Source organism: Carassius auratus, chromosome 40 (genome assembly GCF_003368295.1).
Source record: "Carassius auratus strain Wakin chromosome 40, ASM336829v1, whole genome shotgun sequence".
Lineage (NCBI taxonomy): Eukaryota > Metazoa > Chordata > Actinopteri > Cypriniformes > Cyprinidae > Carassius > Carassius auratus.
In genome coordinates, this window is record NC_039282.1 from 20,165,481 (window position 1) to 20,188,055 (window position 22,575).

The window sequence follows — 22,575 nt, forward strand, 5'->3', positions numbered from 1 at the left end:
GTGTGTGTGTGTGTGTGTGTGTGTGTGTGTGTGTGTGTGTGTGCGTGAGAGAGATCATGTTTTAATTAATGGTGAACATGATCAGATCACTGAAGCTCCTCTCTGTCTGATGTTCTGAATCTGTTGCTCATGTTCTGTATCATCAGCTCAATCTCAGCAGCTGTTTGTGTTTTATTAGTCTGATTCTGTCTCAGATCTGGTCTGTTGGAATATTATGATATTTTATTATATATGATGTTAGTGCTGAGATTACTGATGTGATGCATGCACCTCTGCTGGACACTGATGATGATGATGTGTGTGTGTGTTTGTGTGTGTGTGTGTCAGCCGAGGCTCTTGACGTCGGAGAGTATCTGGAGATCTCTGGGATCGTTCGCTCTCAGGCCGGACGTTACGAGTGTAAAGCGAGCAATGACGTCTCCGCTCCTGATGTCAAATATGTCAGCGTGGTGGTGAACTGTGAGTAGATGTTTGAGAGCAGACACAGTTTCTCGTGTGTTCGTGTGTGTGTGTGTGAGATCAGACTGGCGTGTGTCTCCACAGACCCGCCGTACATTAAGGAGGTGCGGAGCTCCGAGACGCCGGTGGGACAGGCTGGAGTCCTGCACTGTGAGGCGTCTGCGGTTCCTCAGCCGGAGTTTGAGTGGTACAGAGACGAGCGCAGGTCAGTCACTCAGACAACACACTATCCCCAGAACCTTCCCAAAACATGAGTGATAGAACGCAAACAGAATGTAATAGAACTAGAATCTTCTTTTTAGTTTGCAGAACATTTCTGTAACCTCTGTTCTCAGTATAATTTCCTAATCTGTGAGTGTTTGTGTGTGTTTGTCAGACTGTCGAGCTCTCAGAGCGTCAGTATTCAGATCAGTGGCTCTCGCACACTGCTGGTGGTCGCAAACGTCACGGAGGACGACTACGGAAACTACACGTGTGTCGCCACCAACAGACTGGGAGTCCACAACGCCAGCGTGTTCCTCTACAGTGAGAACCAGACACACACACACACACACAGTCAGACAGACACACACACACACAGACACACACACATACACACACTCACTCACACACACACACACACACTCACTCACACACACTAACTCACACACACACACACTCACTCACGAACACACACTCAGATACACACTCACTCACTCATCCACACACACACACACACAAATACTCAGACACGGATGTATTTCAGCATATTGACCAGCAGATGTCACAATTTACCAACATGTACAGTTAACCAATTCTCTCTCTCCCCCCCTCTTTCTCTCTTTCTCTCTCTCTCTCCCTCTCCCCCCCCCCCTCTCCCCCCATCTCTCCCCCCTCTCTCTCTCTCCCCCATCTCCCCCCCCCCCTTTCTCTCTTTCTCTCTTTCTCTCTCTCTCTCCCTCCCCCCCCCTCTCTCCCCCCTCTCTCTCTCTCTCTCTCCCCGTCATCTCCCCCCTCTCCCCCCACTTTCTCTCTCTCTCTCCCCCACCCCCCCTTCCCTCCCTCTCTCTCTCTCTCTTCTCTCTCTCTCTGACTCTCTCTCTCTCTCTCACTCCCCCCCCCTCTCTCTTTCTCTCTCTCTCTCCCCACCCCCCTTCCCTCCCTCTCTCTCTCTCTCTCTTTCTCTCTCTCTCTGACTCTCCTCTCTCTCTCTCTCACTCCCCCCCCCTCTCTCTTTCTCTCTCTCTCTCCCCCATCTCTCTCTCTCTCTCTCTCTCTCAGAACCTGGCACTGGGCGGGACATCAACGCCTCAGGCTGCGTCTGTCAATCATTCTGGCTCCTCCTCCTGTCTGTTCTCTCAGTTCTTCTGAAGTGTTAATGTTCATCACAGATGCTCTGATCGTCTCAGACTGTTTCCATCCATCCATCCACGCTCACCGTTACGCCCCGACAGGACAACCGTCTTCTTATCAGGAAAAAATTATGACATGGAGAAAAGAAAGAAGGTGCTCTTTTTAAGACAAGAATATTGTCATTTAACCAGTTCAAGCACTTAATTCCAGTGACGCCGTCTGTCTGTCGTCTGAGTGCATGTGTGTGATTTACCACAGAAACCCAGAGTGGAAAATGGTTCATTTCATTGTGTTTTCCCATAATACTCTGCAGCCTGCTCCAAAATCTGCCTAATGTAAACTAATGAAGGAGTGCTAGAATCATGTAAGGTCGGTTAGATGTGGTTTAGGAATAATGACTAGCAGAAGGGACTGGAACACAGTACTTTCTGCTGAATCTGAAGATTCTCTGAGATCAGAACAATCATGGGATGTGTGAGACTCTCCCGGCCGTCGGTGTCTGTTATGATGGATCAGAGAATCAGACCCGCCCACATGTGTAGCCCCACCCACTAACACTAAACCCCTCCCACACCAGGTGTCTCTTCAGGGTTCCTGTCAGAACCTGGATTGTCTTGTCATGAAGAACTGTTCTTCTGGAGGGAAGCTTGTAGAATGCTGTGTCCTGAACCTCGTCTTCTGTGTGTCTGTGAAAACTCTGAATTGTATGACACCAATGAATGCTTCGCTTCGATTCGCTGCTCATCCCGTCGCGTCTGTCGTCTGTAAATACTCGTTTAATCGAATGTCCTCACATGGAAACGAAACGAATCTTCAGTTCAGGTCTCTTCATTAGTTAATTATCTGCGGTGGCGCTTTGATGCTTCCTGTAACAAACTGAAATTAGATACTAAACAAAGATTTTTAATACAAATATTTAAATATCTCGTTCTAAAACTAGATTTACCTTTGTAGCGGCTGCCACTACTATTCTTATTTATGGAGACTGATCATTTCTGTTCGTTAGTTATTATAGAAGTAGTTGGACAGAAATGAGCTGAATCCACTGACTGCCCAAACGATTCGAGAAAACGATATAAAAAGCCATTTTAGAGATGATTTACAAACACACACGTTTGTTTTCTTTGTCGTAAATATTGTGAAGTGTCTGTCCCTGAGTTTTTATTTTATTTTTAAGCTCTCAAAGGGCAGGTTGTGTGTACTGTACACATTTAAAGGTATAATGAGCTCTTCAGCTCTTGATTGACAGCTCTCTCAGCCAATGATCTTTCAGCGTGTGAGCTCTGATTGGATGATTGGTTTAAGGGCTAGTCGTGTGTCCTGTAGTCCTCAGAAGCTCTCGCTCGTGCCCTGAACACCGTTGTCTGAGTTTGATCCGATCTGAAGTCTGGACCAGGACTCGTGTGTTTCTGCTTCACTGCAGTGTGTGTTTAACAGTTACGCTCAGTGAGGATCAGCTGACTTTAGTTTCCCTGTGTGTGTGTGTGTGTGTCTGTAACATGACAAGAAAACTGGACGCTGTGTCTTTGTCGATCCTCGGGACGCTGGAGTTTTCCGGCTCTGACATCTTCATGAAAAGCAATGAACATTTTCTAACTCTTTATTTACTCTCAAATTAGCGCAGTCATTTTTTAAACCCTTCTGCACTGTAAAGAACTCATGAAGTGTTTAAAAGGAAATAAAGTCATTTGAATTTGATGTATTTGAAAGTTGGTTTAAGAAAAAAAAGATTGTAATGTTTGGTGAAAAAACGAGGCTTATGAACTCTGTTAATCATGTAACATGCAAATAAAGGAATATAAAGATTGTTAGAGCTCCCTTTAAATGGCTGTTATTGTGTGTTTTATTCTGTTTCACACTAAGAGTCACTTTATTTTAAGACACATCATGAATTCCTCCACAGATCTCAGAAATCATTTCCCAGAATAATTAGAATGTTTTTTAATATCTCTTTACAAACACTCATACATAACTGCACACACATGCACAAATGCCTATAACACACACTTTAAAATACTTTCATTCAAAACTCAAATCATATGTTTACCATGGGATCTAACTATTTTATACATAAACATCCCACACATGCCACAATGTATTAATTCTAAATTAATTCTCATAAAAAATAAATATTATAATAAAAATGTATAATAAATAAACTTTTGCTTTGCATTAAATCAACTTCAAACTGTACAATTAGTGTTTATGTGGTTTTGGGCTGTTCACCTTTCCACACAGAGAGAGAGGAGTGAAATATTATTGTGTAGTTTAATGATTTATGATCAGCTGAATGGGAATACTGATAAATTCAGACTTTTGACCTGTAATAACTAACGGCTTGTTAATTTGACAGTCGTTTAAGAGGTTATGTATTATATAACAGATGTTGTTTCTCACAGCTGTGTTCTGGATATTCTGAATTAATGCTGTAGTTTATCTAATATTATCTCGGTTTACACAGACGTTATGATACACTGCATATAATAAGGTAATCGCAGTCTTTATGGTTCACTGTCAGACTGAAAACCTGCTGAAAAAACAAGTTCTTCAGTAACATTTTAATTTCAACATCTGCAATAATAAAGTCAAATCAGTGAAAGAAAAAGTCATGATTTTCTTTGAAGCCTTTCCAATCATTGTAATTCAGGTCTCACAGGTTATGATTAATAATGATCTGTCATTAAATCTGATCCTGCGTGTAATTACTCATCATTTACACGAGATCGGATGAAGTGAATTAGTTTCCTAACTGAGGAACTCTACAGAGATCGAACTAAACTGAATACAGACGGACCCCAGCGGAGCTGAATAATGCCATTTGTCTTGTTTTAGAGCTGCTTTACACCAGAATCTGAGTTTAAAGCGCTGTGGAAGTAAATGAGATCAAAAGAACAACACGTCGTGAACATAATTGGCACATTCTTTATTTTGAAAACAGACGAAACCATTTTCCACGATTTTACTCCTTAGATTCAAACTCACTTGAACAGAAAGGCTGGCGCTTTTTCTTTTTGTTGGATTTTCTCGATTTTTAACATCAGTGCAGCAATATCTTCAATGAAACAACACCAAGGACATGAAAAGAAGCCACGTGTATTAGTTGAGAGCGTGTGAGAAGGTTCTCCTCTCTGGAGGAAGGTTTCTGGTGATTCAGAAGAAGAGCCGGACAGATGGAGGCTTGTGTCCGTCTGCGATCGAAAACTTCCTCCAAACCTCAGAAAATCATTGCCACACCAGAAAAGAGAGGACAAACATAAAAACAGACCGTCTTCATCATCAAGTGCAGTCTGTCGATTACTTATGCTTTTACATTTCACTGGTCGTCCGTTAAACATCCTGGTCTTTGCCGGCCTCCTCTGCTGGTTTGGAGTCGTCGAGGGCCTCTGTAAAGAGCAGAAGAAACAGCTTCACTTACAAACCACGGAGGAACAGAGAGCACGAGTTACCATCACAGAAGCCCTGAACGAGGAGAAACACCACAGCTCTCGTCTGGAAATGGTTCATAACTCGCTTCTGACAGTTTAGTATAATGTTGTGAACTCAGCTTCTCTCTTATAACACCCTCCCAACGCATTCGGTCTGTTTTGACCCAGAAGAGATTTACATTTTGTTCCTTTAGATTTTTTGCAAAGACTACTGTTGACTGAAAAGTTCTTTGAAGAACCAAGAAACATTAGACTTTTAAAAATACAGGTTTTCCCAGAGATGCCACAGAAGAACCATTTTGGTTCCCCAAACAACATCTGACTGAACACTTCTTTTCCTCTAAAGATATAAAACACTGTATTTTTAGTGTTCATGATGCACAAGTGGTTTGCTCAAAATTGAGGTTTACTCAATGGAGAAAAAGGGTTAACCTGCTCAAACTACCGTATTTTCCGCACTATAAGACGCTCCTTCAGTGAATGGCCTGTTTCAGAACTGTTCTCATATATAGGGCACACTGGATTATAAAGCACATAGAACAGAAGACACTGCAGTCAAGCGTTTGACTGGGTTTGTGTTATGCATCTATGGAGCTGTGCTAAAGGGAATGTCAACGTTTAGACAGAGTGCCTTGATCCATATATAAGGCGCTCCGGATTATAAGGCGCACTGTCGTTTTCTGAGAAAATTAAAGACTTTTCAGTTTGGCTTATAGGGCGGAAGATACGGTAACCAACTAAACCTGTGGTTGATATAGTTTGCTGTTTCAGATGTTGTCTTTCCCCCTCCACACTCACACTGATGATTTCAGAGCTAAAACTCTTTTTCTGACGCACCTTTTTTGTCAGTTTGGTCTGTTTCCTGGCTCTCGGTGGCAGCGGGGGTGTCGTCAGGCACATCGGCTCGTTTGGCTTCCTCTCCCTCTTCCTCTTCCTCCTCTTCCTTCTCTTCCTCCTTCTGTGTGGTTATGTCATCAGCGGCCGCCGTGTTCTCCGCCTCTTTTGGCTCCTCCACGTCCTTCAGCTGCTCCTGCGCTTCCTCTTTAGTGGGCGTGTCCGAGGGGGCGGAGTCAGTGGCGGCAGTGGGCGGGGCTTCTGCGGCAGGTGAGTTGGGCTGCTCGGCTGGTTTGCTCTCTTCTGCTGTTTCCGTGGAAACCTCGGCTGGTTTCTCCTCCGATGGAGAGACTCGCTCCTTCTTCTCCTCCGTCTCGGCGGATTCATCCGGAGCAGTGTCATTCTCCCCATCTTTGTCTTCATCCTTCATCTTTTTCCGGGTGATGTGTCCACGGAAGCTGGCCTGGATCTTGGTGGCGGCCTTGTGGGCGTTTTCCTCCGGTTTGGTTCCATCCTGCTTGATCTCCTGATCGGCCTCTTCATTCTTCTCAACCTGAGACCAGAGACACAAACACCATCAGGAACTCACCTGAGACGCTCAAGTCAACTCTCCTTTATTTCTATAGCATTTTATACAATACTGATCGTGTAAAAGCAGCTTTACAGAGTCAAACAGGAAAACAGGTTGTCAATAACACAACAAGACAATAACCAAGAGTCATTTTCCAGCTAAAGGCAGCTCATTGATGCTTCAGTCATGTCATAATTCAGCTCAGTCTCAGACACACTTCTCTTCCATACTGTGGACATCAATGGGGAATTTACATTTTTTGGGTGAATGATCCATTTAAGCTGATATAGAGATAACTATTGAAGCCCGTTTCGTCAATAAGTTAGTTAAAAATTTGTTTTTCTCACAATTTTGAGAATTAGTCAAAACTGCAAGATATTAACTCACAATTGTGAGAACAAGGTCAAAAATGTTAAATGTCACAATTATTATTTTATTTTTTGTATCCATGGTGGGGAGAAAACAATGGAATATCAAAAGTCAGAACTGCAAGATATGAACCCAAACAAAGCCCACAATCAGAGACGTGCTTCCATAGAAAAGTGACCATTTGAGCTAAGCTTGTGTAGAAACATGTTCTGACCGATTCACTGACCCACGGATCCAGAGCAACTGATCCGCTCGCTTTATGCTTTTAACAGATGATTTATTGAAAAACAACTTACAACAGAGGAACATAAGCACATATTCACAGCACACAGAGCAGTGTCTAGAAGAGAAAGAGGGTGATATTTCTGCTTTACGTTGGTTGAGAGCTGGAGGAAGTGTCTGATGCTACAGAGCTTCCCATCAGGCATCTGGGCGTCTGATTACAAAGCTTTAATTGAATGAGCATTAGAGCATTTGATGCTGTGAGTGATTTTAAAAGACTCTGGTAATGGATCTGGATCTGGAGCTCAGACGGATGTTCAGCTGCTGCAATCCCACGATTACAAGCGTCTCGGTGCTGAGCGACACCAGGATCAGCGAGAGCTTCTCATCTTCACCAGCAGGAGCACAAGTGTGTCACTGTTTCTAAATACCTGATTCTTAGGAGGAGAATTTAAATGTTTCAAATGGCCATAATTATCCAGCTGGATCTCGACACACATTTATCACGTGATCTCAGGTGTCTCTGATGGATGAACGCATCTGAGATACAGGACTTCATGCACAAACCCCACGTTTCCTGCTGAGACGCATCCAGACGTGATTAAAGACATTAGTGCTGGAGTTCAGGCGGAGGTTACGTCTCTCAGGATCACACACACACACACACACGTCTGATGTCTGTGTGCTATTCTGCTCTGGACCAACATCAAACATTAACTCGGTTTAATCAATAATAAATATCAGCACAGCATGGCAAAGCTGAAAGCAGAGCACCTGTCAGGATAAGAAAGAGTGACGTCTGACCGGAGAATCAGGAGAAAGACTCAATATTCACCTTGTCCATCAGCGTCCAAGGAGGCTTTTGTCCAGCGAGGGCCTTTTAATTTAATATTGAAATGCGTCTAATGAAAAAAGCAAGAATAAAATGAAAAAAAGTGTAAAAGTGACATATAATGCATGACAAAAACATTCATAAAACAAACGCAAAAGTATCTTGAAGCAGATGAAAATTAAAAAGTGTAAAATTATAAATGCAAAATTAAAATCTAGTGAACAGAAGCCAAATTAATGACAATGCAACATGAAGGCAATTTCATTTGGAAAGACTTTTTCATTTTTATATGCAATCTGCAAATGGACTGCAGAACATGATGTCATTTCTGTGAGTGCATGAGGATTTATTCTGCTGCGGTTCAGCTGTTTGACCGGTGGTTTATACTGCATCTGTTTTCTAATATTTTACCTCATAACCTCATACAGTGAGTGTACTACAATCAATGTCCATCAATAAACACTTCTCCAGCTGTCAGACACACAGATATCTGACCGTCCAGATGATCAAGCTCCTGACCGCATCCTTCATCTTCATCTAGATCTGCACCTGTTGATGGAGCTGTGATGGTCAACAGGTGTTACACACACACACACACACTCACATACACACTTTCACTCACATACACACACACACGTACACACTTTCATTCACATACACACACACACGTACACACTTTCATTCACATACACACACACACACACACACACACACACACTCACACATGTTTGTTTTTGTGTAAAGTGTGTTCATCCCATAGGTGTAATGGTTTTTATACTGTAGAAACTGTATATTCTATCTCCCTTCACCAACCCTACACCTAACCCTAACCCTCACAGGAAACTTTGTGCATTTTTACTTTCTCAAAAAAACTCATTCTGTATGATTTATAAGTGTTTTGAAAAATGGGGACATGGGTTATGTCCTCATAAGTCACCCTCTCCTTGTAATACCTGTGTCATACCCATGTCATTATACAGAGTTGTGTCCTGATATGATACAAAAACAAGAGCACACACACACACACACACACACACACACACACACACACATAAACACACACACACACACTCACACACACTCTCACTCACTTACACACACACACACACACACACACACACTCTCACTCACTCACATACACACATACTCTCACTCACTCACTCACTCACTCACTCACACACACACACTCTGACTAACTCACTCGCATACACACACACACTCTCACTCACTCACATACACACACATACACACACACACACACACTCACATAGAAAAACAAGTACTCACTAACTCACTCACACACACACACACACACTCTCACTAACTCACACACATACACACACACTCTCACTAACTCACTCACACACACACACACTCTCACTCACTCACATACACACACAGACTTTCACTAACTCACTCACATACACACACACACACTCTCACTAACTCACTCACATACACACACACTCTCACTAACTCACTCACATACACACACACACTCTCACTAACTCACCCATATACATACACACACACACTCTCACTAACTCAAACACATACACACACACTCTCACTAACTCAAACACATACACACACACTCTCACTAACTCACTCACACACACACACACACACACACACACACTCTCACTCACTCACATACACACACAGACTCTCACTAACTCACTCACATACACACACACTCTCACTAACTCACTCACATACACACACACTCTCACTAACTCACTCACATACACACACACTCTCACTAACTCACTCACATACACACACACTCTCACTAACTCACTCACATACACACACACTCTCACTAACTCACTCACATACACATACACTCTCACTAACTCACTCACATACACACACACTCTCACTAACTCACTCACATACACATACACTCTCACTAACTCACTCACATACACACACACTCTCTCACTAACTCACCCACATACACACACACTCTCACTAACTCACTCACACACACACACACTCTCACTAACACACACATACACACACACTCTCACTAACACACACATACACACACACACACACACTCTCTCACTAACTCACACGCATACACACAAGTGTTTGTTTTTGTGAAAAGTGGGGACTCTCCATAGGTGTAATGGTTTTTATTCATCCTCACAGGAAACTTTCTGATATTTCAGATTTTCACTTCTCTCCATTCTGTGTGATTGAAATGTGTTTTGAAAAGTGTGGAAATGACCTTATGTCCTGAAGTCACCTTCTCCTTGTAATACCTGTTATACCCTTGTCATTACACAAATCTGATATGTCAAACACACACTCACACACTCTGAACCTGTTGCTTAGGTACAAACAGTGAACATGCAGTGTTGGGTATGGGTATGAGTGTGTGTGTGTGTGTGTGTGTGTGTGTGTGTGTGAGTGAGTGAGTGAGTGAGTGAGTGAGTGAGTGAGTGAGTGAGTGTGTGTGTGTGTGTGTGTGTGTGTGTGTGTGTGTGTGTGTGTGTGTGTGTGTGAGTGAGTGAGTGAGTGAGTGAGTGAGTGAGTGAGTGAGTGAGTGAGTGAGTGAGTGAGTGAGTGAGTGAGTGAGTGAGTGAGTGAGTGAGTGTGTGTGTGTGTGTGTGTGTGTGTGTGATGTCACTCAGTGTGAGTCATTCTCATGAATCACATTCACACCACAGATCATGACATCATCAGCTGATCTCTGAGGTGAGGCTCGTTAACGGCTCAATAAACTAGAATGAAATTAACAGTAGACTGCAATCTTTTATTTTAAAAGGCAATTAAAATGAACTTCAGAAATGTTTGAAGTGATTCAGTTTTTATGAGAGAATGAACACCTTCCACTCTTAATAATCTCTGGCATCACTTCATATGATGCTTCATGACAATTAATAAAACATCAGCACAGGTGACCATAAAACTGCAAACGGATGACACACCTATCAGGAAAAAGAGGGCGTGTCCAGACGACAAGATTGACATATTCAAATTATCTGAAGGACTTGATTGAGGCCACATCATTCAGTCTGAGCTCTGTGGTGGCCAGGAGCGTAACTGGGTTCAAAGGTCACGCTAAAACAAAGCCTAAAGGCTCTGAGGCGACCGACAGTATCTAAAACCAGACACCGAGAGAATCAGACAGAACTGAGCGAGATGTTCACAGACAGACTGTGGAGGAAATATTTCAGAACACAGTTCATCTGATTATGAAACATTTGTGCATGTTAAATCCAGAACACGTGACTGAATACAATGCTCTCTCTTAAGAAATAAAATTATAATAAACAGTGTTAAAAAAAAAAAATCTGTAGGATACATCAGCACAGTCTTGCAGCATTTGTGGAAGGAGCCACACCTTAAATCCACCCGCCCCCACTACACACACACACACGCGACACACACACACAGAACATCTTCAGGTCGTGATTATAATTCACCTGCACTGACGTACACTCATGAATATTCCCGCGCTATTAAAGCGCTGAGGTCAGCTCTGCACCTGATTCACTCACAATATAACGAACTAGACACGACCACACCCTTCATCCTCCTCTTCTCTCTCTCCTTCTCTCTCTGTTCAGACGCTCCGTTGATCGTAACGTTAGCGTGCTGCTCGCGTTCTGCTCGCGTCGCGCTCAATGGGGCGTGAGAACAAAAGAGCCGCTGCGCGTTCGCGCGAGTGAAGACAGTGAAGATGTTCACGAGCTCCTCGGTTTCAGACTGCTTTCAAAGCGCATTTACAACATTAAGCATCAAACCTCCCGTGTTCTTAATAAGTCGGTAAAGCCGTTATCTACCGGAGCCGTTCACCGGAGACCCGCCCCGAGAGCAATCAATGCTTCATCAGCTTCATCTCCAGAGAAATCATTATCATTCCTGTGACACATTCATATAAGTGTGTGGATTTCCTCGGAGAGCCTCATCACACACACACACACACCACACCCTGAAACTCTCTCTCTCTCTCTCTCACACACACACACACACACACACACTACTACACTCACACCTGACGGACAGGTACAGTCTCATCACATCATAATCAGGTTACAGAAGAATCCAGATATTTACCGGTTTAGTTCTCCTGATACAGCACAGCATGGTGTTATCCTTTCAGCACCTCGCTCTGCTTCTTTGCTTCTTCCGTTTCTCTCTCTTCTCTTCTCTCTCTTCTCTTCTCTCTCTCTCTTCTCTCTCTCTCTATCTCTCTCACACTCCGGCTGTATCAACAGCTGATGACTCTGATGCTTAAACTCATCACAGTTGAGCCTCAGTCACACTGTCTGTCTGTCTGCGCTGCCACTGCCAACAATGAGAAGAATCCCACCCTATAAACCCCTCCCTCACTCTCACGCGCGCGCGCACACGCGCAGATGAACCCGTTGCGCTCTCAGACGCGTGTGCGCGCGCGCGGCCCCGCCCTGACCAGGCCTGAGTCCACGGGGTCCGGCGGTGGATCTGGGCGGTGGTCTGCTGCTGAGCTGTGTGTGGGTGGGCTGTAACGCAGGAGCGGGGGACATCAGTCTGCTTCCCGAGCTCCGTGCACATGGTAACGGCTCTGGATCGATGCCCATGTGATCACCGGGGTGTGGATCCGCTCCTTTCCGGCTGTCAGTCATTCCTGAGACTCTTTCAGACCCATCTTCATCAGAGAAGCTGTTCTCGTGACGCTAAAACATCATCGTCTTGTTCTTCTGCGTCTGTGAAGGTCAATCCACCCACATGTTCAAACACAACTGCTCTTTCCCTCACAGAAACATCTCTGAAACACACATTTATTGCTATAGCGCTTTACACCAGCAGCTCCACAGAATTCATCAGAATAGTGTTGTGAATTCATCAGTTGAAGAAGAGAGTGAAACTCAAGGCAGAAATCAATCAGGTTCATCGATGAGGACAGATAGACGACTGATTCTCGGTGATTCACGACTTCAGTCGTTGTCGGTTTAACTGGAATGTCGTTTTCACTGCTATATTTCTTCTAAAGAGAAGTCCTGGTCATTTTAGGATCCATTCCACAAACTGACATCAGAACAAGAGGTCAGAGATGCAGATCACTGATGCTTGGAAAATTAAAGAAAACATTATTCCCAACCTGTCAGACATTCCCTCTTCTGTGGAACCGAAGAAGACGCTCTGTGAAAGGGGTCTGTGGTTTTTGTCTAAGCACTGATAGTCAAACCTTCTTCAGAACATCACTGAAGAGAGAAAGTCATGCAGGTTCAGAACAACCTGAGGGCGACTCAATCTTCTGCATCAGCTTTCAATCTTCTTGGATTGTGAAAAGCTGTACACAAATGTCTTAAAGTCACTGTGAAATCAAAATTGACCCCCCCCCCCCCATCAATCAATTCCCATTAAACAAAATCAAGCCCGGTCATGTATATTTTCCCTCATTCTCGAATCCGTTTAATGAATGTAAAGACAACTGTAACTGAGGAAGTACGCTCACGGTTCATTGGCTGCTGTCGGGAAATAACCAGAGGAACAACAACATGCAGCACACAGTAAAACTGTTCTCACTACAAACACGTGTGTTCATAATTAAGATGAAACATGAACCCATTCTCAGCAGCTAAACCAGCTGTTTCACACAGACACTAAGAGCAGCAAGCGGATGAGACCGGAGGCAAACACATTACATGAAATAATAAATGTCTGCGTCCATTCTTACTGGAGTTGCTGGAAAGCTAAAAACAATAGAGTTAAAGAGATTCTTACAGTCAACATATCTACGTTGTGATGATATAATTCCTGTTGGTTCTCAAGGTGGAACAGGAACAGCCAGGGGTGGACTGGCCATCGGGAGCACCGGGACATTTCCCGGTGGCCTGACGGTAATTCTGGCCTGCCGCTGTGCAGTCGATCAGGCTGACGTGATGTTATGCAACTGCGAATTAATTGACGGTCTTATGAATGTACGAATCCGGCGATCGCTGGGTGATATGAAGCCCAGCCATGTTCGCCAGTATTTACTATGGTTCACTCAAAACCGAACTGTTCAGTTCTCCACACGGTTCGACACGCGCTGGGACCGCTGTTCAACTTAAATCTGACAAAGCATCTGTAATATGGTTTAAATAAATAACACGTAAAACAAACAGGGTTCAGATAATATATGTTTCTGTTGATGGATGCGCATTCTGGATTCCCAGACATTACAACAACAGCGATGAAAAAAACCTCTACAAATCATTCACTCTTGTTCAGTACTAATACTAACACTGTATCAGTGCATTCTCTTAAAGTGACAGTCTTTATATTAATCGAACAGCAACAACCGAGAAACCACTCACTGCTCTTGATTAAAAAGCTTTTTTTACTTACATAAAGAATCATCTTTAATTTATAGTCCAACATGCAATGCTGTTTTACATTTGATTACTTTAATTTCTGTACCTAAAAACTAATGCAAGACCTACCTAAAAAAAAACTGAGTCAGTTTATTTTATTTGTATCTTTACTCTATTGAATTTATTTGTGCTGTTGCTTAGAATATTCTTAATAATATGATAATATATATTTTTTGAAAGTATAGTTTTTCCATAAACATAGCATATACAACTATACCGAAACCGTGACTCTAAAACCGTGAAACAAACCGAACTGTGAAAAAGTTGAACTGTTCCACCCTAATATTTAAATAATCATTTGGCAGACGGAAGCTTTCATTCAAAGCGACTTACAATAGATAAAATCAATTTAAAATAAATATATATTACAAATGTATATAATGATAGATGTTTTAAAAGAGCATCTTAATGACAAACTAGCACACTGTTTTGCATATGAAGATACAGTATTTTTTTAGTGCCAAAATTGACCAGAAACTGATTTTCTATTTCTAGCCTGCCATATATAGCCTAGTGTACAATGCTTATTTATTTTGAAGGTGATGAAGGAAGCAGCAGTATAGTGCTGTTAGTGCTCCTGCTTTGAACAAGAGAGGAACCTTCAGCTTAAGTTTAAACTATTAGCAAAACTAAACATGCTGGCTATACTCTTAGAAAAAGGTGTGCTTTTATGATTTATAAGGTCATCAGTAGTAGGACTGTGATCATTGGGACATACAATTGATGGCTGCATAATTTAATATAGATCATTGAAAGTTCTTATTTGATATTGCAGAGAAACTCAATGTGCAGAGTGAGAGAGAGGGGATTCAGGGAAAGATGATAGAGACAGTGAATGCCTTGATACTTCTTGATACTTGATTTGATTATTTTGCCTGTCCACAGTCTAAGGATTTTGATTAATTTTTTAAGTATAACCCAATTCAAACAACTGAAAGAGCCAAAGAGTTGATCAGTGTGGTGCACACATGAATTGGGTGGTGACTGCAGAAACAGAGGAGGCCTGGGGTGGAGTCAGATTCCCTGATTTACTGTCCCAGTCCACCACTGGGAACAGCTCAGGGTTTGGGCTTGATCTGAAGGATCTGTGACACTTCGCTGGACTCATGAAGATGGAAAGGATCCACTCCAGTCGAGGAGAGCCAAACTGCAGAGCTGTAGTTGTTCGTTCAGACACGAGAGAAGAGCTGGGGTTAGATTACGCTCACATCATTCTCCTCTTCTACAACGACAGTGTGACGACAAACCACTCCAGATTCACTTCACAGTCAAACACTGAGCAGGAGACCCGGACACCGGTCTGACCATCAGCACAGAAACACTGCAGCGAAAACTCTTCAAACTCTCCAATCGCAGGAGAATCAAACACGCTTTCTTTGACATGTGATGAAGATCTCTGTCGTGTCAGGTGTGTGTGTGTGTGTGTGTGTGCTACAGGTGTAAGTGTCTCAGTAATCAGTGCGACACACTCTCAAATGCAAACTGTAGTGCATTTACATTTTGCCGATTCGGATCGTGTGTGTGTGTGTGTGTGTGTATGTGTGTGACAGACACCCTAAACAAACTACACCTCCACCCCTGATCAGGCCGGCAACTGTTGCCAAGGCAACCACACGGAAACCTCTGACTCCAGCTGATGGTGAAACTCCATCCATCGCTCCCTCTAGTGTGTGTGTGTGTGTGTGTGTAACAAGACCCCACGGACACCACTGATGCGCCGTCTCCATGGCAACAGGCCAGAGCGGATGACTAACACACACACACACACACACACACACTCTCTCGTGGATGATCGGAGGTGTGACTCACACTGGGCTGTAAGATATTTGTCAAAGCATCAAGAAACCTCTTCAGAATGGTTTCAGATCCACTAAAGATCCTGGGCTGGAGAAATCAGAACCAATCATGAACCGATCACGCTGATAAAAGACATCATTCACATTAAACCATCAGCTTTTCCTCTGATCATCATCATGTTCATCATGTCATGTGAACGAAATCACTAAAATATTCCATTGAATGATGTGAGTGATACAGTCATTTCCCTCTACACAAACATCAGAGACTTGTTCCATTTAAAAGCTCTTTATTTAGATTTTGTTCATTATGCTACTAAAATATTTTTGACCTTAAATATATATATATTTTTAAACACTAATAACCGTTAAACCCTGTTAAAGCAAGTTAAAAACATCCTAGACAAGCTGCACTCAAAGCTATTATAGAGAATAAACCTGCTGTACAGTGCATGGAAGTTAATGAACATGATCATAATTCAGCATTAACTGACAGCTGTCGTTAATTAAACCACTGAAATCAGTCAGTAATCAAGCTTTCGATAGAACTGGAGGAAACACGCTCACGTTTCTTCTCTATGATGGTGGTTACATGAGACACCGATCAAAGATATATTTATTTAAACAGGATCTGTCCATCAGATTAACAATTACACACACATCAGATCTCAGCCAATCAGAACGCTCCAATCTCTCCAGAGAGTGATCATGTGACCGTCTGAGGTGAAGCTGTATGTAGATCTTCTGAGTCACAGATTACAGTAACACAGTCCATTGTTTCTCTCATAAATTACCAAACTCACCCACTCAAGAAAAAGTCTCTCCAGCACAATGGCGTCTGGGCTTTAGTAAACTTTATCCATGCAATAAACACCTGCCCGCGCGCACACACACACATACACACACACACACACGAGCTGCTCGTCTAACACTGTGACTCAGTGAAGCTGTGTTCATATGGTTTCTCATGCATGTAGTCATCCTCATATTCAAGGTCCTGGAAAAAAAAAAAACACCAGTCACATTTATTTCTATAGAGATTTATACAAATCGTTTCACAGCATCTTCACAGAAATAGAGGAAAATAACAGTGTTAATGTTGCAAAATGCATCAATTAAACACAACAGAGCACAAGAGTCAGCTCCAGATGAAGAAACTCTAAGAAAACTAAAACATTTTAACAATAACAGACAGACCTGTTGTCTCATCTGTGTGCATTCATTTAACTTAATCATGTTCAACAGCAGGATTCATGGTGAAAAACTACATTTCCCATGATTCCACCAATCAGAGAGTAACACACAAATTAATCAAGATAAATATGTATTTGTTTTAGATTTTTATGTGTCACATACATGGTTATATGAAGCGCATATAATATAACGCTTTTATGAAGACTTTTAAAAAAATCCTTATGGGAAAAATGAAGTGATCATCGTCCAGACGACAGAGACTGGTTTACCCTGAAGTAGCAGCAGCACAGACGGTGTTTCTGCGGTGTCTGACCGTAGAAGTACTCCTCTCTGTGAACACACACACAGTCATCACTCTCATCTAACATCTGTCTGAACCGCTGGACTCCTGCACACCAGCTCTTACCCAGTGACCTCCTCGATGGGCGAGTGATGGGCGGCGGCGGGACGCTTCTCGGACACAGAGCCGCACGGACACAGGACTCGTCCCAGCAGCACCAGTGTGATGATTCCTGACGGCCCCAGAACAAACACCAGCAGCACACCCACATCTGTGAACATCAGCGAGCGTCCTGACAGAAACACACACAGCACACGCTCAACACGTGACCACTCGACCAAAACTACCCTTACACTGTGTCCCGGTCATACTTCACCCCGTTAATAATAAAACCAGAATTCAAAAAAGACTACATTGTGACATTCAATTCATGACAATTAATCACATTTCCCCCAATTTCTCCTCACTGTAATTAAAATCACAAGCTCATTACGCCACATGTACATTACTGAATAATATCCAATTAACTTTAACAATTATTATAATGTCTACATCATCAATGAACATCTTTTTGGTCAACCCTTTATTTATGTAGCACTTTATACAATACAGTGTGTTAAAATAATAGTTCAGCCAAAAATAAGAATGTGTTCACCTCAGAGTGAGTTTCTTCATTTTATCAGACTTAGTGAAATTTAGAATTACTTCACTTGTGTGTTTATGAGATAAAGCCCATAATAATGTTACCAAAAATACAGACACATATTTGTGCTTGCTTGATCTGTGCAGATTTCTCTCCTGATTCAGACCAGAACACTTTTTCACTGGAGGAAGTGTTATTCTGGATTATAGACTCTATGTGTTTGAGTTAAAATCATCTTAATGCTGGATGTGTTTCAGGTTTTGTCTTCTCCAGATGTTCACTGATGGACTGGAGTGCTGTGGATTATTGTGATGTTTTTATCAGACTCTCATTCTGACGGCACCCATTCACTGCAGAGCATCCACTGATGAGACACTGATGCAGTGCTACATTTCTACAAACCTGATGAAGAAACACACTCCTCCTGATCTCAGATGAACTGAGGTTGAACACATTCCCTTAAAGCAGTATCACATGAGTAACAGGAAAATTATTTACTTTAGTTAAATTTAGTTCACAAGTGCTTAATTCTCATGAAAGCAGTGCCACAATGTTAGAAGACTGAATCCAGACAGACAGATTGAGGGGTGAAGCGTGACCTGCAGGTGTTCATGATCACGTGTGTCTCACTCTGGGGTGTGACGGTGAGGACGGTCTGGGCCGGGTGTCCGTGTACGTCGGGGGGGTTGCGTACGGCGCAGGTGTACGTGCCGTTATCAGTGAGTGAGGCGTTCAGAAGCTGTATAGATGCTTCGCCTCGCGACGGGCTGCCGGACCACTTCACACGACCCTTAAAATAATCATCGTCCGGCAGGTACGCTTGAGACGAGAAGTGAAAGAACTGCAGACAAACAGAACATGGACTCAAAACAACTCTTTTTCATATTCTGCAGATGATTCTGTTATGAGCCTGAAGTGCTGATGAGAGACAGACGATTCCCTGAAGAGTGATTCAGAACCAGCAAATCACTGCCAGACAGTAATGCATTATTTCTCTAAACACCTAACTAAATACCAGAATACAAACAAGGACTTCATTGAAAGAGTCAGTGGTGGTTTAAATGAAAGCATCTAAATAACCGAATTCTGAAAGAATCAAAACCCAACGCTCCATTTACATGAGAACAGCTGAGCTGAGGTACACTGCTGAAATAAACCAGTCGTGTCCTGCACTAACGTCTCACACTGCACGAGTGTCGGCTTGCATCTCTGTCTGCTCCATCTTTCACAGCTGTATGAATTCACTCCTAATGGATGCTGGGGTCTCACCACAAAACACACATCCTACTCATGTGACTTCCTGTGGCCTGAGCGACTCCTGACCAGTGATTCATGATTTATGAACTCAGAGTCTTAAGAGCTACTCACCAGTATGGCAGGACCTCCGCTCTCGGGTCTGAAGGTCCAGTCGATGGACATGAGGCTGGTGATGGATCTGGAGGAGGTGAAGGAGCAGGACAGAGTGACGGTGGCTCCTCTGACCACACTGACCTCTGCTGGAGCCACGACTGAGATACAGCACACGCTCCTCAACAGCACTGCACACACACATCAGTGTAGCAAGGAATAATTAGTCATACTTTCTGGATTTAAATGAGATCAAGCTACCTATTTATGTAATTTACTTTAATAAGTTATGACTATTCTTACAGAAAAAAGCACGGCTATCTTCTGAGACTAGTCAGTGTATGCATCTGGCAGAACCAGAACCACGGCTGACTGAAAATCCAGTAAATAAAACAGCATCAATGCACGTATAAGCTTCAGATCATCGGATGACGTCACTTCTGGGACGAGCCGTGATCTCACAGTGTGACGTCACTTGTCTCATCTCATCTAAACTCTCCTACGTGTGTGTGAAGAGTATCAAGAAATTCTTCAGATAAACCTTCACAAACATCACAAATGCAGATATAATCCGTGAATGACATTGAGTGGGATTGTAAGACGACACGAATGATGATGATAAAAACAGATGTTCCCTCACAAACATCTTGATACGTTCCAATCATTTTTATTTAATATTGGTGGAGGCAAAGTAAAGGCAAAAGATTGAAAAAAGCTGGACACCCTGATGAAGGCATGTAGCCGCAATGCGTAGATGTACCTCTCACCAAAAGAGTTGTAATGTATAAAGCCAGGGATGCAATAAAGGCTTTTTAACTTTTCACTATACAATCTAGTGACTTGGAGTTCAAGTTCTTAAATATATACTATCCCATACAACCAAAGAGCACCGAGATTTCATACCCCATGCAGCACTTCTTGATGCATTCAGTGCTTTAAAGGCAAAAACTCGTTCCGATTGAAATGACATTTAAATAAAGACATGAGTGGCATTTTACCTTTTGAAAAATACAATCAAATGAACTGAATGCTCAGATTTCTGTAAACTAATCTCAGTTGACTGCAGATTTCAGCCGAATCATTATTTCTGATCTGTAACATGTGTATCACACACGCAGATGATTGACAGCTCGTCTTCTCAGCCAAACAGAAATCAAAACAAACTCAACAAACACCACGGTACACATTTATAGTCCTTTAGAAGAATCTATAAACTCCCTCAAATAACTTTTATCAAATATGTTTATCCCGTTTCAAACGGAGCGAATAAAAACTCCCGGAACTCACCGAAACTGACGATAATACACGATAAACCTCCTTTAAACGAGCTTCCGTTCACATCCATGACAATAACTGGACATATATGATCACAAGCGAGGGATTATGGGTGGATATTAGCAGATATTTGAACAAATATCAGTCGTGTTTATGTCGCTGGCTTGTGTTTGTCCTCCATGTTTGATACCTGTCGAGCAGGTGAGACCGGAAGTTACACTTCAGACCGCGAACAGCCCAACATCACGAACACTGTCACAACTCTTATTAAGATCTTAAAACTCTGTATTAAACACTTTACAACCCGTGCTACTTTATCATTAATTTCACATCAGTTATGATATAGGCCATGTCTTCATTTATGATACATCAGTGTGATATAAACTCTGTGTGTGTGTCTGGAAGGATACTATGTCCGATTATATTGACAATCGATTACATTTTCATTAAAGAAATGACAGAATGACAGATATTAGAGCTAAGATAAATCGAAGGATTTAATGAATTCTGAAAACATCACACGTGCTCTCGTGTTTTGGGGTATTCTGGTTTATATCGTTTCTTACTATGAAGAAAAATGTTTTATGGAAAGGACTGAAATGAGATGATTATTGACTGAATCTCACGTGACACCCGCAGCTCCGAACACTAGAGGGCGCCGACGAGCTTCAGTGACTCATAACCCTAACGTTCAAATACACACACTCTCTCTCTCTCTCTCTCTCTCTCTCTCTCTCACACACACACACACACACACACACTCTCTCTCTCTCTCTCTCTCTCTCTCTCTCTCTCACACACACACACACACACACTCACTCACTATTAGTCACTAATGCATTAGAATTTGACTCAGAGAAATTAAACATTGTTTTTAACTTTTCATGAGTTCACTCTTACTGAAAATATGTAGAGTAAATGTTATGTGAATTTGACGTGCAATGATATGGTGGGGTGCTCAATGCTCGGAATTTGTCATGACCCCAGAGTATCCCCGGACACACACACACACACACAATCTCACAAACACACATGCTCACACACACACACACACACAACCACATTCTCTCTCTCTCTCTCTCTCTCTCTCTCTCTCTCTCTCTCTCTCTCTCTCTCTCTCTCTCTCTCTCTCTCTCTCTCTCTCTCTCTCTCTCTCTCTCTCACACACACACACAACCTCACATGCTCTCTCTCACACACACACACACGCTCCTAATCCTAAGGTTGTGGGTTCGAGTCTCGGGCCGGTAATACCAAGACTGAGCTGTCCTTGAGCAAGACACTGAACCCCCAACTGCTCTAGGTGTGTGTGTGTGTGTGTGTGTGTGTGTGTGTGTGTGTGTTAAATGCAGAGCACGAGTTCTGAGTATGGGTCACCACACTTGGCTGTATATGACGTCACTTTGTCACTTCACTTACATGTGTGAATGTCATTAACATCAAATTATTAAATATCAGTCAAATGCTGATCAGAACTTTTATACAAATATTTGTGTTGTCAAATGTTTAGCATGAAAAGTTTGTTTGTGTATGTTTTTAACAATAAATGTCACTTTCTTTGATATTCTGGATTAACATACAGTTCAGGCGCGGATTTATGGGTGGGCACGTGACTGGTGGCCCACCCAATCAGATTAATAAAA

General features: G+C 42.5%; 4 protein-coding genes across 5 annotated transcripts in view; 1 reads left to right on the forward strand and 3 right to left on the reverse strand.

Annotated features, from left to right (window-relative positions):
* Positions 1 to 3,620, forward strand: part of LOC113058823 (limbic system-associated membrane protein) — an 18,510-nt gene extending 14,890 nt beyond the window's left edge. The window contains exons 3-6 of the mRNA XM_026227069.1: positions 328 to 459; positions 544 to 664; positions 836 to 984; positions 1,720 to 3,620. Coding sequence (XP_026082854.1) covers positions 328 to 459; positions 544 to 664; positions 836 to 984; positions 1,720 to 1,817 — 500 coding nt within the window. The 3' untranslated portion in view covers positions 1,818 to 3,620. The remainder of the gene's footprint in view (positions 1 to 327; positions 460 to 543; positions 665 to 835; positions 985 to 1,719) is intronic.
* LOC113058824 (START domain-containing protein 10-like) overlaps positions 1 to 22,575 on the reverse strand; it is a 122,197-nt gene that overhangs the window by 56,857 nt on the left and 42,765 nt on the right. The gene's annotated exons all lie outside the window — the stretch shown is intronic.
* Positions 4,703 to 12,377, reverse strand: LOC113058826 (neuromodulin-like). 2 transcript variants are annotated; one of them, XM_026227073.1, is made up of 3 exons: positions 12,116 to 12,377; positions 6,054 to 6,603; positions 4,703 to 5,174 (listed from the first exon to the last, which is right to left on the reverse strand). In XM_026227073.1, exons 1-3 carry the CDS (start codon positions 12,143 to 12,145, stop codon positions 5,119 to 5,121), a joined length of 636 nt encoding a protein of 211 aa, XP_026082858.1. In that variant the 5' UTR covers positions 12,146 to 12,377; the 3' UTR covers positions 4,703 to 5,118. The 2 variants fall into 2 exon arrangements, with proteins under 2 accessions (XP_026082858.1, XP_026082859.1); XM_026227074.1 differs by lacking the exon at positions 12,116 to 12,377 and adding an exon at positions 8,048 to 8,190.
* LOC113058825 (myelin protein zero-like protein 3) lies at positions 16,798 to 21,157 on the reverse strand. Its single transcript, XM_026227072.1, has 6 exons — positions 20,945 to 21,157; positions 19,679 to 19,848; positions 18,941 to 19,151; positions 17,794 to 17,959; positions 17,657 to 17,717; positions 16,798 to 17,190 (listed from the first exon to the last, which is right to left on the reverse strand). Exons 1-6 carry the CDS (start codon positions 21,000 to 21,002, stop codon positions 17,119 to 17,121), a joined length of 738 nt encoding a protein of 245 aa, XP_026082857.1. The 5' UTR covers positions 21,003 to 21,157; the 3' UTR covers positions 16,798 to 17,118.